This window comes from Podarcis melisellensis (assembly GCF_964234715.1).
Source record: "Podarcis melisellensis genome assembly, chromosome: 1".
Taxonomy (NCBI): Eukaryota; Metazoa; Chordata; class Lepidosauria; order Squamata; family Lacertidae; genus Podarcis; species Podarcis melisellensis.
Window position 1 is genome coordinate 130,471,373 of NC_138528.1, and position 17,770 is coordinate 130,489,142.

The window sequence follows — 17,770 nt, forward strand, 5'->3', positions numbered from 1 at the left end:
AATTACTCCATTAACCTCCGAGGGCCAACCATTCTGTAGAGAGGGAAATGTGCTAAGGACGTCAACCACAACGGGAAGTGATCTGACCATGACAAAGGACTGCTGTCGGTACCCCCCCACTTTCAGATCACCCTCTTCCAGCCCAGTTGAGAAAACAAGGTCCATCGTGTGGCCTGCCACATGCATTTGATATGTTGTGACAGCCCCGGGGCCTGAGTCACCACAGAGCCGACCACCTCAGCATGACCCCAGGACCAGCAGTTTGGCTGTCCTCAACGCCACCTCTGAGACCAGCTCTGTCAGCTCAGGCAAGGAGACTGCAGGGCAGCAAGATGGGTGGTAAGCCAGCAGCATCCCTCATTTGTCCCAGTTTACCCAACACTAGGAACACACCCTCTAGAAAGTTGTGAGAAACAGTATTTTTAGCCATCGAATGTCTGGGCAAACAGGAATGTTTTTAAGTTCCTCCTGAAAATTATACCAAGAGAGAGAGAAAGCAAACGGGTTGGGCTCTGTCAAATTGGTTTCATGCCAGCACCAATATTGCTGCTGCTTTTTATTCAGGAGAAAGACTAAGAGAAGAACCAAATTCTGGTTTGAAAGGATAGCCTGTTTGCCTAATGAAGGACCCTATGACCTCAGTGGCAAGACGAAGAAGCCTGAATCAGGACAGCGCCGAATGTGTGTTTGGAGGGGGGGGCGGATAGTGTTTTCCTTCACCATGTGACTGAAGGTCAAGTAGCACCCCAATGGAAGCGAGATGTTAAATGCAACTGTGGTAGATCACAATTCAGACGCACACATTCTACTTTTAGTATTGATCATTGTACATACATCCTCTCTGGTGTATGCCTGGCCTCTAAATACATTTCTCCAGCAAACCTCTCTCTCTCTCTATGTATAGTAGTTTACTTGCTAACTGATTTGAGCAGGAGAAGCAGACCCCGTGTGCATCTGGGAAGACCACAGCAGGCCCCAGTGCAGCTGTGGGGGCCACAGTGTAGCCCCATACTATAGATCTTAGCCTGCTTTATTTCCACACTTGTTTTGCTTGGCCCTGAAGAGGGACCACAACAAACCGTCTTTTGTTTGTGAAGCATCACTGTCCTGGGACTTCTCACAAACACTTATGCCACACTGTATAAAACGGAAAGCCATATCTCGCCCCTGTATGCCTTTCCATGCCACATGCCCCTGCAAAGGGCAATAGGAGTGGAAGGGTCTTTAGTCCTATGGAAAGTGGGCAGTGCTTGAAAGGTCACTTTTGAAACATCTGTGGACATACACCTCCTCATCTGTGCGGACAGTTACTACGAGCTAATGGAGAGAACATTCAAACCATCAGGCCAAATGGAAAGACAAAGACCTTGGTCAACTCACTGAGTTGGTGCTTCCTTCTGAAAATCCTGCCCACACCCAAAACTCATCAACTTTCAAAAACAATGGTAGGACGTGATTAGATTTGGCCAGTGTTTGGTGCTCTGTGTACGCATCCATAGCAATGATAGTTCTTTAATATGTCATGTTATATTTAGACAAGTCTAGAAAGTTCGTATGAGTTTTAATATTAATCTATTCTATTGTGGTTTTAAATTCCTGTATGTTTTAAATTACAGTTGGAAATTTGTAGTGGATTTTTAAATTGTTTTATCTTTTTTGTAAGCTGCATTGAGGTTTTTTTTCTACCACCAAGTGGTATATAAATTTTATGAAATCCATCTATCAATGATTCACTGCAGTGGCTACCGAGTGCTCAGTGGCGGCTGCTGCACATTTGCTTATTTCCCTCCAAATTCCTTGTTCATCCTTCCTTCTGTTTAGCCTCTCCTCCTCCTCCCACAGCATCAGCTCCGTTTGTTTTTCTGCCGGCCTCTGCGATTCCTCAGCAGCAGAAGCACCTGCACCAAGGCAGCCGCAAGATGTGCAACTTCTGCCCATCTGCCACTGAAGCACACAGCAAAACAGTATGGTAATTCTAACCTTTTTCTTCTTTCCAGATTTCTCTGGCAGTGTCCCTTCCCCCTTCCACACACACACAATTAACAGTGCACAGGCTCTCCTGTTGTGACGAACAATAGCAACAGTGTTCATTTTATTAGGAAATTAGTCCAAAGCCCTCATTAACGAAGGGCTCAGCAAGCCTTTGAGCTGCAGCCGGCTTCCACCCTGCAAACGGTCTGGGCAACGGCCCTTCATTGTGGTGGCCGCATGAGATGCTCTGACTGATGGGCTAACCCAACTCTGAGCGTGACAGCGGGTTGTCTCTATAGAAACTAAGGCGGGCTGGCTTTTGCTATTTTTAGCTGCAAGGACTCAGGGGCGCCCAGCACATCTCCATGAAGCTGCATCATCTTGCATAGTCACAGGGAACCTTTTGGAGCAGAGAAAAATAATGGAGAAATTGTTCCTTTCCCAGAACTTAACATGAGTGCTGCCATTTGTAGAGCCATTTTGCAAGATATCAATGGAGTAGTTTGTGTACTCTTTCCCACACAATCAAATTATACATAGAAGAAGCTCACTCTATGATTCTGCTTAGTTATAATCCCCTCACCCTGAAATAGAGCCGTGCTGGCACATGGGGGTGGGCTGACCCTGAATCCTGGCAAGGCCTTGGGGGGGGGTCTGAATCTAGGCAATTCGTCAGTTGCTTGCTTTGGATGAGGTTTTACTCTTCCTGAAAGAGCAGCTTTATAGTTAGGGTGCTAGAATGGGGATTATTGGTTTGTTTTTGTTCTTATTTTTATTATGTGTCTTGTGTACTGTAATTTTATGTTGTGAACTGCCCTATGGATAAAGGGTGGTATACAAATTTAATATATAATATAATTAAACAAGGTTCAGGTGACCTCATTGGCTGTACGAAATGCCTTATAGCAGTTTTGGCTGGTAAGAACTACAGTATAGCCATTTCTGGCCTAGCATTGCCTGACCACTGTTGCTTTTTTATACTAAACTTTATTGAGAGTTTTCAACAAAAGATACAATAAAAACCAAACCAAACTAAAGAAGAATAAAAACAAAACAGGGAGAAGAGAAAAATAAGAATATGAATAAGAGAGAGAAACCCTATATGTATATTGAATACCAAGCCCTCTACCACAATGATATGTTGAGCCTTATTCCACATACGGAAGAGCAAATCCTCCCAACCTGGGAGTTTCCCCCTCTTCTGTCAGCCCCACACCTGAAGAAACCTCTCTGGCCCGCCTCTCAGGCAGGTCCCTTCCTCTTCGATCCATATTCTCTCTGTATGCAGCTTCATTTAACCCAAATATCAATCTTCAAAGAGCAAAACATACATGTAAATAGAATGAAGAGAGAGCTATCAAGGGTTTAAAATCAGACAAAAAGGAAGATAAGAAGGAGGGGGGGAAAGAGAGTCTTCTGATTCTCTGTCTGCTAATTATGTATGTAACAATTATTCCAAATATTTAGAGTATGCACTCTAGGATAATTTCTAGCTGTATTGCTATCCAGCTTTTTCTCATTCTTCTAGATGGCCTTTTCTCAACGTTCCCTTCTAGGCATCTCAAATTCACCCTTTTCCATGCAAAAAGTCCAAAAGAGCTCTTCAATTATTATTATCTTCAGGGGTCAAAATGGTCTTTCTCTGTTTCGTCGTGATGGGTTTCTCCTCTGGAATTCTAACATATCTTAATAATACAATAGTCCGTACTTATTTGCCTGTTACATCTTCATTAAATCATATTACATCCTTGTTTCCAGTCAGTTATGATTCGTTCCAGTTAAGAAAAAAGTTCTTTCCCCCACTTTTCCCCAGGAGACGAGATGCTATTTCTGCTTGGATATTCATTTCACTCTCTACCCTCTGTAGTCATCATAATTTGGTCATAATTTCATTTATCTCTTCTGATGTTACATCAGCTTCCTTTGCTTGCTTTCACACCTTTAGACCGCTGTAAAGCTGTCTCCCATTTCCCACCTGATGTTTCTTTGTGTTTAGGTAAAAGTAATTTCAAGTCTTCTTCTGCAGTTTCTCTACATTTTTTCATCTGTTTTATATGTAGTCCAGTCTGCCTGGACATTCCACACAATTCATCTCTTAGCTCTGATAGCTGTTCTTTGAACAGTCATTGTAAAAGATCAAGAATCAGTTAAGCATTCCATATTGCCATGATTGACTGGCACTCTCCGCTTTCCAGAACGTATGACATAGATAAAATTCAGCTTTTGCTTTCAGTCAACTCAGCACAAACAGAGATGGAGAATTGCGAATAACATAAAGTAAAGGTTATAAGCAACTTCAGAGCTATTGAACATTTTTCAAGGTAATCAATCAATCTAAGTCAAAACAAAAAAAATTACTTCCAGTAGCACCTTAAAGACCAACTAAGTTAGTTCTTGGTATGAGCTTTCGTGTGCACGCACACTTCTTCAGATACACTGAAACAGAAGTTACCAGACCCTTCTATATAGTGAGAAGGTGGGGAGGGGTATTACTCAGAAGGGTGGTGGGAATGGGTGATTGGCAGATAGCTGTGATGAGCCTGTTGACGACTCTTAATGACTGCAATAGGTCTTACAGGAAAAAGCAAGGGGTGAGAAGGTGAAAAATGGCTTTGTCATGTATAATGAGATAAGAATCCAATGTCTTTGTTCAGACCAGGTGTCTCCATGGTTTTAAGTTTGGTAATAAGTTGCAATTCAGCAGCTTCTCTTTCCAGTCTATTTCTGAAATTCCTTTGTAGTAAAACAGCTACTTTGAGATCTTGTATAGAATGTCCTGGGAGATTGAAGTGTTCTCCTACTGGTTTCTCTGTCTTGTGATTCCTGATGTCCGATTTATGTCCGTTTATTATTTGGCGTAAGGTTTGGCCTGTTTGTCCAATATAGAGAGCTGAAGGACACTGTTGGCTTTCTGATACACCTTCCAGGCTGTTATGTAATGTTCTTTTATCGCCCAGAAGCTTGCTTCTTTCCTGCTGCCATTTTATTGACAGATAGAAAATCCAATTCATATTCATTTCCAGTCTTAGTAATAGTTAAAAGGAGGTTTGCAGACCAGAAGCCCTAATTTGAGGGCAATTATGCAGTGTGCGGGCTGAAGATTTTTCCTAGCTCTAGACAGTTCCCCAAGCCCACAGGTTTGTTCCCCTGGTGTGAAGATGAATGCCTTCTGAGCATGTGAGGCTTTACCCTTTGTCCTCTCTTAAATCACAATTAAATGGCAATCAAGATGTATTTATAACCTCTCATCACTGCATAATTATTTCTGCTGGCAAGAGCACCAGCAGTCAATGTCCAGTCTGCCATTTCTTCCCCAGAAGTTGCCAGTCTACTGTTGCCCATGAGATTTAAGCTCCAGGCTGGATTACAGCGGTGCACTCTGTGGGACTCGCCTAGAGGTCCATCCAGAAACTGCAGATGGTGCAAAATGTGGCTGCTCATTGGGGCAGGGTATCGCCAACACATTACCCCGCTGTTGAAAGAACTGCGTTGACTATGTCCAATGTGCTGGCTTTGGGGTATAAAGCCCTAAACAGCTCAAGACCAAGACACCTGAAAGATTGTGTCATCCTTTATATACCGTATTTTTCGCTCTATAGGATGCACTTTATCCCCTCCAAAAATTAAGGGGAAATGTGTGTGCGTCCTATGGAGCAAATGCAGGCTCCTTGGCTTCAGCGATAGCAACGCGAAGCCTCTGAAGTGCAGAGGGAGGGCTCCCTCCGCGCTCCGGAGGCTTCGGGTTGCTTTTGCTGAAGCTGGGAGAGCAAGACTCTCCTGGCTTCAGCGAAAGGAACCCGAAGCCTTTGGAGTGCAGCACGAGTTCCCGCTGCACTCCAGAGGCTTCAGGCGGCTATCCCCAAAGCCTTTGGAGTGCAGCGGGAACTCGCGCTGCGCTCCAAAGGCTTCGGGTTCCTTTTGCTGGAGCCAGGAGAGCAAGACACTCCTGGCTTCAGCAGAGAGGGAAAGCTGTGCAGCGTTCCTTCAGCCAAGCAGGAGGTGAAATGGAAGGGGCTCTGTTTCTCCTGCCTCTTTGCTGAAAGGGTGCTGAGCAGAGAGGGGGAGAATTTTTTTTCTTGTTCTCCCCTTCTAAAACAAGGTGCATCTTATGGTCGGGTGCGTCCTATAGAGCGAAAAATACGGTGCCCAATTGATGGCCTTTTGCAGATACCATCTCATCAGGAGGGCTGTTGCATACCATAATTGTCTTGCACTTTATCACAAAACCCCTAATGATGCGGGGTTGGTTTCCACAGTGCCCATGCCATGATGCCTTGGCAACACGACAACAGGCCTTTTCTGCAGTGGCTCCCCATTTGTGGGATGCTCTCCCACAAGAGGCTCTCCTGGCACCTTCATTACATATTACATATCATAGTTGAACTGCCCTGGGATCATTGGATGAAGGATGATGATGATGATGATGTCAGTTTGCTCAGAAAAGAGGGGACTGGGAACAGCTGTTCTACTCTGTTTAGTTTTTACCTGACCAGCAAGAGCTCAGCATGGGCTACTTGACTCTAGATACACACAATCTCTGAATCTTATGAGGGAGCTACTTGCTCCGGAGAGGAAGACACCTAGTGTTGTGTTTTGAGCCACAGCCTCATGAGTGCAGAGGGAAAGGCAGGCTTCAGTGGCAGCCTGGACAGCTCCATGCAGCGCTCAGCTAGAAGACTTGATAAGAGCAGAGCCCAAAACATTATTTTTCAGCAGCTGCCGCTCTGTCTCAGCGACTTGCTCAAGGAGCCCACCTGCTTTCGCAGGCATTGCTGTTGATGGAGCAGGCGAGACGGTGGCTCTGCTAGGGCTGCTGAGCTGGGGTCCTCAGGGGACAGTGTGGCAGACATGCGCTGGAGAGGGATAGGCATGACACACTCCTCTTGTGCAAGTGCTTCTGGGCTGGGATCTACGTCTGGGGCTGGCCCTGAGGACAATCTTTACTTCCAATCTGACATACACAAAAACCAAGTCATTCATTTAAAATAATATTTGCCAGGGTGCTTAAATAAGATTGGATGCTATGACTTTAAACAACATCACCATTAACACCAACAAAATCTTAACAATGGGGTGGTAAGACTGTGTGTTGATGGCATTTCCTTAGGGTTATAGCATTCAGTTTTATTCCCTGGGCCACCTTTTAACGTTGTTGCTCAACCAAGCCACTGAAAAGAACAATAGGGCTGTCTAAATGTAGAATTTGTAGGTACTGACAGAAGAGGGTTGTTTTAGTAACAATCTACCGGTAACTCCTTATTAGACCGTTCCCCAATAAATTTCTGATCTCTGACTTTGGGCTTCTCAGATTTGTAAGTCCCCCAAGAACTGCTTTTCTTCCCATTCTTTGTTATAATAAATTGCTGTGCAAGGCGACACACCAGGGCTTAATTTACATTTATAAATACCCCATGCCCTCGGATCTCCTGTGGTCTAATACCAAAGGATATATTTATGGTGTGTGGATAGATCATGTTCCCCAAATCTAGTCACTTTGTCTAGAGTGAACCATGTCATTGAATGTTTTAACATACCAGCCTGATAATATATTGTCAAACATGGGAATGAGGTGCCTCCATTCTCTCCCCTGCCCAATTAAAGCTCTGGCTTTAATTTTTGCATTGTTTTGACATTATAACTTACTCATTTATTATACTTGTTTTAAAACGTTTTAAAATGTTTTAAGTATTATTTTTTAAAAATGCATTTTTATCACAGTGATGTTTGCTGCTCTTTTGTGAGAGACAGGATATTAATTATATGAATAATTTTATTCTTGCCCTATTTGCTTTTAGTAACAATACCTCCTGCCGCAAAGAATTCCAAAAGGTAGATTTATCCCTTATTTTTAATTTTCCCTTTCATTGCCACAGGTCCTATTTTTAATTTTTAATCCAATGAATTGCCCTTCCGCAGTATCTCAAACATTTGTTACTCCTTGAGGAATTGAGACCTTCAGCCAGGTTCTTTGCTTCACCATCCTGATTTACCTGACTTTATAATTTGGCTGTCATCTTAAGGCAGGGACAGCCAATCTGGTGCCTTGCAGACGTTGTTGGACTCCAGCTCCCAGCAGCCCCATCCAGTCTGGCCAATGGTCAAGGAAGATGGGAGCTAGAGTTCTCAACATCTGGAGGGCAACATGTTGTACATGTAAGGAAAGGTGAACCAAAGCAGATTTTGAGCCATTTGGCTTTCCTTTCTTGACATGGTCTGCAGATTTCATTTTCAAGAAGCCAAGTCATACATGTGCTATTTACTCAAAGACAAGTCATGTTGGCATGGTGGGGTTTTATGATTCTGTTTTTGATTTCAATTATATTACTGAATTTGGATGATGTGCCCCAAGTATAATTTTCCAAGGTACTATACACCTGTGGTTTGTTTTGTGTTAAGAATTTATTATATGCTTTACAGTTTGCTTTGTGTTCAGATAAGAATGATTATTTGTTTGACAATATACTGTAGCCAAAACTAGTAGTATATCTGAATAACCAATAATAATAATAATAAAACCAAGTTTCATGGACTGGTATCCTAAGGGGTTAATGAAGATGGGACTGTACATTGTGCTCCCCCTTCATGTTCTTCCTCCCAGCCAAAGCAAACCTGGCTGCTCTGCCAAAAAGAAATCAAATCAAATCTGGTGGTGCTTTAGCTGAATGCTATATCTGTGTGAAAAACTGATTTTTTTCCAGGACTTTGTCCTTGAGGAGGATGCCAGCTTTGGCGTGCATTAAAAATACCTGGGTGGATGACCTTGCAGGAGAAAAGCTCCCCCACCCAAGTTATTCTTTTACCATTAGCTCAGGTTGGATGGTCAAGTGCCGCTGTACCACAACACACTCTCCAGTTATGTTATGTTTGTTTAAAAAAAAAAACTATTAAAGATTTCTTAGTTTACAAAAATGTGTACATTGTCTCTTTTTTCAAGTTGTGTTTTCTACAGATCAGTTTCATTTCTTGTGAGACATTAGTGTTAGGTTGGGAAGGAAAGAGGGGGAAAGAGGGGATTGGTGAGTGGGGTGGGGTTGGGAGGCAATGCCTCTATTCTTCTACTTTGTGTATGTGTGGGGTTTTATGTCGGCGTCACTTGTGTGGGTTCTTACTATTCACTTGTTATATTTCCTTGGTGGTGAGAGAGGTTGGGGTGGCCTAGGTGTGGTTGGTTGTCTTTGGTTGTCTGTAGTGAGATTTGTTTGTGTGTGTGGGTTTTGGGGTCAGGTTAGCCAGATTGATTTATATACTGACAGTGGATTCTTTTTGTTGTCTTGTTAGGCTGTGTATGTGATAAACGGGAACCGTACCAGGGTGAAGGCATCTTCTTCTATTTGTCCCCATGTCAGTTTCACTACTCATCATTTTTCATTTGAAAAATTAGGATGGTATTCCCTTTATTACTGCTATCTTACAACATCATACTACGGGGGAAAATATTTATTATGTAGAAAAACTAAACTTTACATTGTGCACCTGCCAAATCAGTATCAAAAACTAACAAGGACAGATATTTTTCAGTTGCATTGTTCATGGAAACAGGAGCAACTTAATCTCTATTAAATATAACTTCAGGAGAATGATGCAAATGCTGCATTACCCCTAGAGGAGAGGATGTTATACTTCATAGGAACTATGGAAAGAAAAGAGAAACAACATTTGGTGCGTGATATAGCACAGAGTGGGAATCGAGAACAACCCTCAAGAGCTTCTAGCAAAACAGCAGACAGCTTTGCAGCAAGTACTGGCAATCATCAGTCTTGGCAGCCTTATTTCTGTTGGCGGAAAACAAGGTCACTGAATGTCATAATCCTGTGGACTCTTGCAAGTTATGCTGGCATACTGGGCATGTAAGGTCATCATGCAGTGTGTTTGCGAGAATCCAATCTCTTGTGCTCTCAGTCTCAGCAATGATGTCAGAATGGCTTTCCCTCCCTCTCCAGCTGCAGTCTTTTGGAAAGATGCTCACCAAGGACTGTCAAAGGGCTAGCTTTGAACAAAGGATCCGATATAGTCTTGTGAAACTGTGCTACTTCCTGCATCCTAGAAAAAAGGGAGAAAATGCATCAGATGATAGGCTAGCATTACAAGAGGCAAGTTAAAAGTACAGTTGTACCTTGGATCCCGAATGACTTGCGAGTCGAACGTTTTGGCTCCTGAATGCTGTGGTTTGCGAACATTCTTTGGAACCCAAACATCAGACGTGGCTTCTGATTGGCTGCAGGAGCCTCCTTCAGCCAATCTGAAGCTGCGCCTTGGTTTCCGAATGTTTTCGACATCTGAGGTACCACTCTACTACCAGTCCTTGAGTGAAGTAACTCACTGTATTCAGGTGGGGCTAACCTAACCTGGCTCTGACTAAACTTCTAGCACACCCCAGGGAACAAAAAGGCATAAACTGGAGGGTGTCATCTAGGCACATCCGCTGTGTGAATTATGGGGGTCAGTGTAAGAGAGCTCACGAGGAAGAGTCACGTGCAAACAGCAGGACTCCCAACACCTGAAGATGCTCATATCCAAGTGTGTCTTCCATATTCCTTGAACGACTCAAACTTATTCTATGGGAATAGCATAACATACCCACTACAGTCTTAGTTCAATTAGATAGAGCCCTTTCCTTGAAGCTGTGCAGAGGGCAGAACCAGGAGTTCACAAATAGGACCTTTCATCCTATTCCTTTGAATATGAATTACTTGATGAAAGACTGTAAACCAGGGCTTTGCTTCTAGGGTGGCTTGAGAAAAGTAAAATAAAATCAGGAGTGTGTCATGTACAGTGGTACCTTGGTTTACAACCATAATCCGTTCCGGAGGTCCATTTGTAAACCAAAGCAGGTTGTAACCCAAGGCGCTCTTTTGCCAATGGGGCCTCCAAAAACAATTTGTTCGTAATCCAAAAAAGGGGGGGGGGTTGTAATCCTAAAAAAGTTTGCAAACCAGGACACGCACTTCTGGGTTTGACATGTTTGTAATCTAAAATGTATGCAAACCAGACTGTTTGCAAACCAAGGTACCACTGTATCTGGCAATAGCATTCTTCACAGAGAGAAGTAAGAGCAAAAGTGTAGCAATAAATTTAAAAAATTGCCCAAAATGTGCATTTGTTAATTTATAGGGAAATGAAGATGGTCTTGGATAGGGTCTTATCAGCTCTGGGCTCTGCAGTGCTTAACTGCCTTATAAGCCAAGAAAAGCTTAACGTTTTAAACTTTAAAAGGAGGGGGGGGGGAGAGAGAGAGGAAATATGGGCCCTCTGAGCTACCGGTATGTCTCTGAGCAGAAGAGCTCTCCGGATTTATTTGAAACACAATCCTACCTCCAGTGCTCTCATTATAATATCTCGCTTGAATTTGCAAGAATCCAAGTTATATTAGCCAGGCACAATGGAGTTTAGGCTGGCGTACAGTTGCTACATGTGTTTATGCAAACAACACTACTGGGCAGCTCTACTGAAGCTAAGGGCAGTTCTGTAATTCTGCAAGCCTCTCAAGGAGTATATGTGCTATCCAGTAGGGGTGTGCACTGAATTCAGACAAATCCTGAATCCAAGATGAAGTGTGGCACCTCAAAAAGGTTTGGGGCTTGTTGGAGGTGAAGTAGGATCTGGAACCCTTGAAGCACTTTGTGGGGCTTGGCAATTCAGATGTCAAAAAGCGACTGCAGACAAGCACATGCTAAAAGCAGAATTAAGCTTATCATATAAGGAAAACGCCAGGGTGGAATGCTGAGGGAAGGAAGAAGAAACCCCCGCACTGGGAGAGTTACGTGAGAGATCGTTGTGACTAACAGGGCAAAGTTGTCATCAGAGGAACTGATTTTACCTCGAAAGCCCCTTGCCTCCACAAAAAATGGTGGGCATATTTCACGGCAGTTTGCCAGTTTTCTTATCCAGTGATAAGGTAAGCTCTCTTATGTATGCAATTTTCAGAACATTTGTTCACAAAACATCAGGGGAGAACATGATTCCCTTTTTTCCTGATTCCAAAGAACCAAATTGGGGGCTGAACCAACTTTTGTTGTTGGTACATACCCCTACTGATGCCCTGGCCTTTGGCTAATGCAATAAAAGTTTATGAACGCAGCCCTCGTCTCTGGGACCTGGAATGCCTTGTCTTTTTCAGTTAACATTTTAGCCTTTATTCCTCTTGCATGCATAACATTATCATTTCCCAAATTAGCTGCTTTGGATAAACAGGATGGTGTTGCGTCGGTGAGTACAATCATTTTCCTGACCTGTCGACTTTTCTCTGGCACAAACAGAACTAAGGTTACAGAACTCTGCCAGAAGAGGGAGGGGGGAGAAGAGAACAGGATATTGGCGCTGCCTTGGCTAAATTCTTAGGAAGTGCCCACCCCTATCCCCTGCAATCAGTGAACAAAAATACCCAAGAGGAACAAGGCAAATTGCCAAATTTTGCATTAGCAAAGCCCACTTACGCAGCAGAGCCCTTGGCCCCCGGCAAGTGAGTCATCAGATCAGTGAGACACAGACTGAGAACTTCCCAAGGACAAATGGACTTGCCCAAACCTCTTGCAAAAGCACAGCAGGAGGGACTCACTCAGTCCGACGTCTAAAGGCATGGAAGGTTCTGAAGAAGCAGATGACATCCCAACACCCAGGAAGAGACCACGGTCTCTCTTCAGCTGCTGTTTTCAAAAGGGGAGCTGTGATTTAGAGGCCCTGATCATCAGCAGAGAAGTTTAGGGGAAGCAATATGAAATTGCTTCTGTAATGAAGTGCCCTCTGTGGGATTTAATTTTCCTTTGCCTTGGATGGGGGATGTGCCTATCTGGAGAAAGAAAGGGGGGGGGGAGAGTGAGAGCAACCCCACACATTTTGCCATGCATTGAAGGCACCAACATGGGGTGCTGGGATGGTTAGGTGGCAGCAGAGTTCCTCGGAAATTATGGGATGGTGTCCATGCTGCTACTTCAGAGTTTGTTTCTGCTGCTGGTTGCGCAGAGGAGCATGACTTGACGACACCATGGTGAAGAAGAGCCACATCACTGGCCCTTATGGCATCTTCCTTCTATTTTAAGGCAAGGCAGGTTTTGACTTTGCTGCCCAGAAGGGCTTCTTGCGACTGTCCCACCATTACTCACAAGACTTGGTGTTTCTGGGTTGATTTCATCTGACAGAAGTTAGTCAGCAGCATCTTCTTTGCTGGGCTGAAGAAAACAAAAACTAAGTATTAATTGAGAACAGTATTGACACCAAAGACCTGCCAAAAACGTTGCCGTGTGCAGCACCTTCAGCTTGGGCTTCCAGCCACTCCAGGCCCCTTCCCTTCTCAAACCCCACTCCCTGAACTAACGTAGCATTCTGTGGCACAGAGACCTTTGAGGTTTTACAAAGGACTTTTTGTCCTTCGACAAACTCCTAATTTGCTATTTCTCTCTCATAAACTACAGCAGCTAACAAAGTAGATGTTAAATTATTACAGCAAAACATTTTGGCTTCTGCCAAGGCAGCAGCAGCAGCAGCACCCTTTGATTCATGTCAGAGCAACAGAAGCCAAAATGATTCGCCGTGAGAATGTTGTGTCTTCTGCTTCGTTACTCACTGTTATAAATACATACTTTAGTGATTAACTGCATTCTTTCATGATCTAGCACAAACCTGTCAAAACTACTGTCTGATGATTTAAAAAATGTCTATATTAAAATAGTGCTGAGATGAAATCCTCCCCTGAGAACTTACAGCTCTAATATGTGGGAAAGAAAACTGGCATCTCCAAAATTGGGGGCACTGGAAGGAGGCTGCCACCGCCCCCGCCCCCGCCACGTATGCTCTGGGATGGCTCTGCAGCAAGAGAAGGCTCTGAGGAAGCCAGCACATCACCCAGGAGAAGACGGCCTACAATTGCTGAAGAGACAACAGAAAATCTGCAGCCCGGCAGCCCCTTGCTCCAAACCTTCAAAGCAAATTGCACTGCTCTTGTTACTTCTAGAAACCTAAAACATCATTTCCTAGTGAAGTAATCCCAGGTGAAACACATGTTATTCCTGAATAAAACTATATTAAGACTACTGTAATTTTCGCTCTGTAACACGCACCCGACCATAACACGCACGTAGTTTTTAGAGGAGGAAAACAAGAAAAAAAATATTCTAAACGAAACAGTGGATGTATGATTTTTGTGGTTCATTCTGTGGCCACAGACATGTGATCTGACAGTGAGTTTGGAGTAGCCCAATGCAAAAATCCTGATGATCCATGTGGATCCATGCTTTGTAACTACGTTTTAAGTGGGGAGGGAAGGAAAAGCACTCAAGGGACAAGGAGCACGCATGGGGTGTGTGGAGAAGGATGCTGCTAATAATGCTATTTAGCGAGCTGAGTGGGGAGGAGAGAGGGACAGAGAGCCTGCTTGCTTTAAAGGAGCCAACCGGACAGGAGCCACTTACACTCATGTAAGCGGCTCCTCTCCTCTCCCGCTTTGCTCCTTTAAAGCAAGCAGGCTCTCTGTCCCTCTCTCCTCCCACTCAGCGGCTCTTCTCCCACTTTGCTGTTTCAAAGCGAGCCACGGAGGAGGGAAGGAAGGGGAACCATGGATCCTCTGCTCACGACTGCAGCAGATCCCCCCCGCCACCCATAGGCATTCCCTCCATAACACGCACAGACATTTCCCCTTACTTTCTAGGAGGAAAAAATACGGTACTCTCTAAGCTTCTCATTACAGATTTGAATCCATGTCTTATCAGACTTCAGGTTAACCCAAAGTTCTCTTTGAGATCAAATGCATGTGACCTGTAACTAACCCAAGAAAAAAGACTTATTCCCATATACAGATGTCTGTGCCACTTGTGGAAACTTGCCTCAAGTGCCTGTGATGTGCTGCTGGGATGCCCGCCTCCTCCATTTTATTTATTCATCATGAAAGGCATCCTTGTTGCATTACATGTTGCAGACTTCATTCATTATAAATCAGAATAAAACCTCAATTGAGTGCACTTATCCCCAGCAGGGGATCACATTTCTGGAGAATCTGATCTTCTATGACTAAAAGCTGACAAATCATTGGGAGTATAATTCCTCATTTATGCAATAACTGTAATCCTCTAAAAATTTGTGCTGATTAAATAGCACATGCAACAGATTCAGACTGTGAGCAACCAGAACAGCCCCTGCACAAAGGAGGAACTGCAAAGTGGATTTACAACGGCAAAGTGGATTTACTACAAGAAGGAGCAGCAACCATTTTCTAGACTTTGAACTAACAAGTAGCTGCTTCTAAATAAAAGAATTAAATGTGGAATGTAGAACTTTTATTTGATCCTCTGGGCTTGGTTATGAACCTTAAACATCTCTCCCCACCCTTGCCCACATTAAAATGATTCTGACCATTTCATTCTGAAGTTCATTCCTTTTCGGGACTGTTTAGCACAATCATTTCTGGAGCATCCTTGAAAAACTGAATAGGGTTTGTGTCAATCTGAAAGGGGGGGAAGAGTCTCCATCCTTTGAAAAATAAAACCTGTAGCGTTCCTGTCATGCTCCTTGGTGCCCCCCCCCCCGACTAGTGGGTGAGGGACACAGAGCATTCTCAGCACACCCAGAGCAGGCATGCCAAGAGCAGGCATGCAGGTTGCCATCTGATTGAATTTTATTCTGATCCTGATCTGATTTGAGGATGTATTTTAATTGATTTTCTGATTTTATGTTAATGTGTTATACTTTTGATGTTAGCCGCTCTAAGCCCGGCTTCGGCTGGGGAGGGCGGGATATAAATAAAATTTATTATTATTATTATTATTATTATTATTATTATTATTATTATTATTATTTGTAATGGGAAAAGGGGGCTGCTCGTGCGTAAGCGTTTAAGCCCTCCAAGTTTTGCCATCAGTTCCTAAACTCTCCCAGTCCGCGGAGCCATGGGTGCATGGCTACCTCAATCGCTGGCAGAATCCGTCAGTGGGCGCTTCCGGAATTTACGCCAACATAAGAGTTCCTTGACGGAAACTCTCCTTCTGGATTCTCTGCGTGACAGTTTCCTCCGTGGAGTGGGCGTCCCCAGCGGAGGTCCCGAGCCCTCCCCGCTGTTCTCACTGGAAACATCTTGGAGCCATTCCTCCGATTGAGTTTCTGCAGGAACTCTCCCTCTCCCCCTACTGGTTCCTTCCTCCGCATCTGAAGGTCTCCTAGCCTCCTTGAGCCCTTCCACCACCTGACTCTCCGATGGCAGTTCCCTGACATTATTATTATTATTATTATTATTCACAGCTGAGGACAGGCTGGTTAAAACTGCGCAAGTCAAGCTCCAAGCAAGGCCAAAAGCTTGAGAAATGTTTTTGCACCACTGCAAAAAGAGCTTTCCAGCTCCCCTGCCTTGCTTGGAGCTTGACTTGCAGTTTTACCCAGCCTGCCTTCAGCTGCACATGGCTGGAATAACACACGTCAAATGCACATTAGAGGAAGGATTGCTGCTGTTCTTAAAGTCCCCACCACAGGGGCGAGGACTCCCCGGCTTAGGGGTCAACATGGCTTTCCAGCTTCTCTATCTGACCCTGGGGACTCTCCCAAGGCCAGATTGCCCCCTCAGCCCCACACCCTCTGGCCACTCCTGCCTGGGGGTTTCAGCTGCCTGGAATGTGTCTTTGAACTGCAACGGAAGCATTTCGCCTCCTGTGCAAAGCTGATGTTTTGCCTCTGGCCCCACCCCCACAGGCATGCGGCCCCTGCAAGGTTGACCAGCAGGGAATGTGGCCCTCAAGTTGAAAGAGGTCTCCTGCCCTGAGCCCATGTGGGGTAGTGCTTAATGTGTTGGACTGTGACCCGAGGGTCCAGGCTTTAAATCCCCTCTTGGCCAGGAACTCCCTGGGTGGCCTTAAGCCAGTTACTGTTGTGGGGAAGAAACATGTATGGCACTTTGAGAACCTTGAAGAAAACGGCAAGATTTAAATGCAATAAATAAAACTAAATTACAACACCCTGGATCTACTGGCTTAAAGCATCTGAGCTGTTTCAAAGTTAGCCAACCGTAAGACAATTCCCAGAGGAAATCCAACACAAAGCAGACAAAAAACAAGCAAACTTTTTTTGGTGTAAGTTGACATCTCAAAAATGAGTTATTTTAGGAAACCAGTTGCTAGGTTTTCTGAGAGACAGTCTTTGTTTATGCATTTATCAAACAATAACTTTGAAGACAAGGTGCTGCTACATGTTTTTCTGTATTATGTTGATGTACATTTTTTCTTGTTTTCTCTTTCTTCTTTTTAAGTATTAACATATCATTTTTCTAATATTAACATTGTAATGAAAAGCATAACGAATAACCAAATGTAAGAACCTATCCTATTCAAAATAAGTTTTAATCAGGAAAGCAAATGAGAGGGGATATAAACAAAATAACTCAGACAGCTGTAAATTGTAAGCAACAATCCATTAGATTTGAAAGTATTCTGAAAATTGTTCCACTGGATATCAAGCTATCAAAAAACATAAGTGAATTCACTCAACCACTGAATAAGACTGAAAATATCAATACTAAAATGCCTTATTCTGTGGTAAATCAAAGGAAGAAAGATTTTCCCATGCTAACAGTGCAGGGAACTAGGACAGGGCAGTAGTCCTAAACATCTTTTCAAGCGGGGAAGTCCTGCTGAGCCCAGTGGGAAAGACTCCTCTATAGATATACACAGGATTGCTGGACAGAGTGTCTATTCAAGAGTCACAACAGCAAGAAAGCCACACAACTGAAGACTCCAGAAAGGCTAAATGCCTAAACCAAGTCTGACGACAAGACATTTTAGAGCAGGGCTGAGGAACCCATGTTATTCCAGATGTTCCCACCATCCCT

At 43.9% G+C, this 17,770-nt stretch overlaps 1 protein-coding gene across 1 annotated transcript in view; it reads right to left on the minus strand.

The window, feature by feature from the left end:
* Nucleotides 1-8,351: 8,351 nt before the first annotated feature.
* The window catches only part of SLX9 (SLX9 ribosome biogenesis factor), a 36,057-nt gene continuing 26,638 nt past the window's right edge, over nt 8,352-17,770 (minus strand). The window contains exons 5-6 of the mRNA XM_081899106.1: nt 13,071-13,136; nt 8,352-10,011 (exon numbers count right to left, since the gene is read on the minus strand). Of these exons, the coding sequence (XP_081755232.1) occupies nt 9,885-10,011; nt 13,071-13,136 (193 nt within the window). The 3' untranslated portion in view covers nt 8,352-9,884. The remainder of the gene's footprint in view (nt 10,012-13,070; nt 13,137-17,770) is intronic.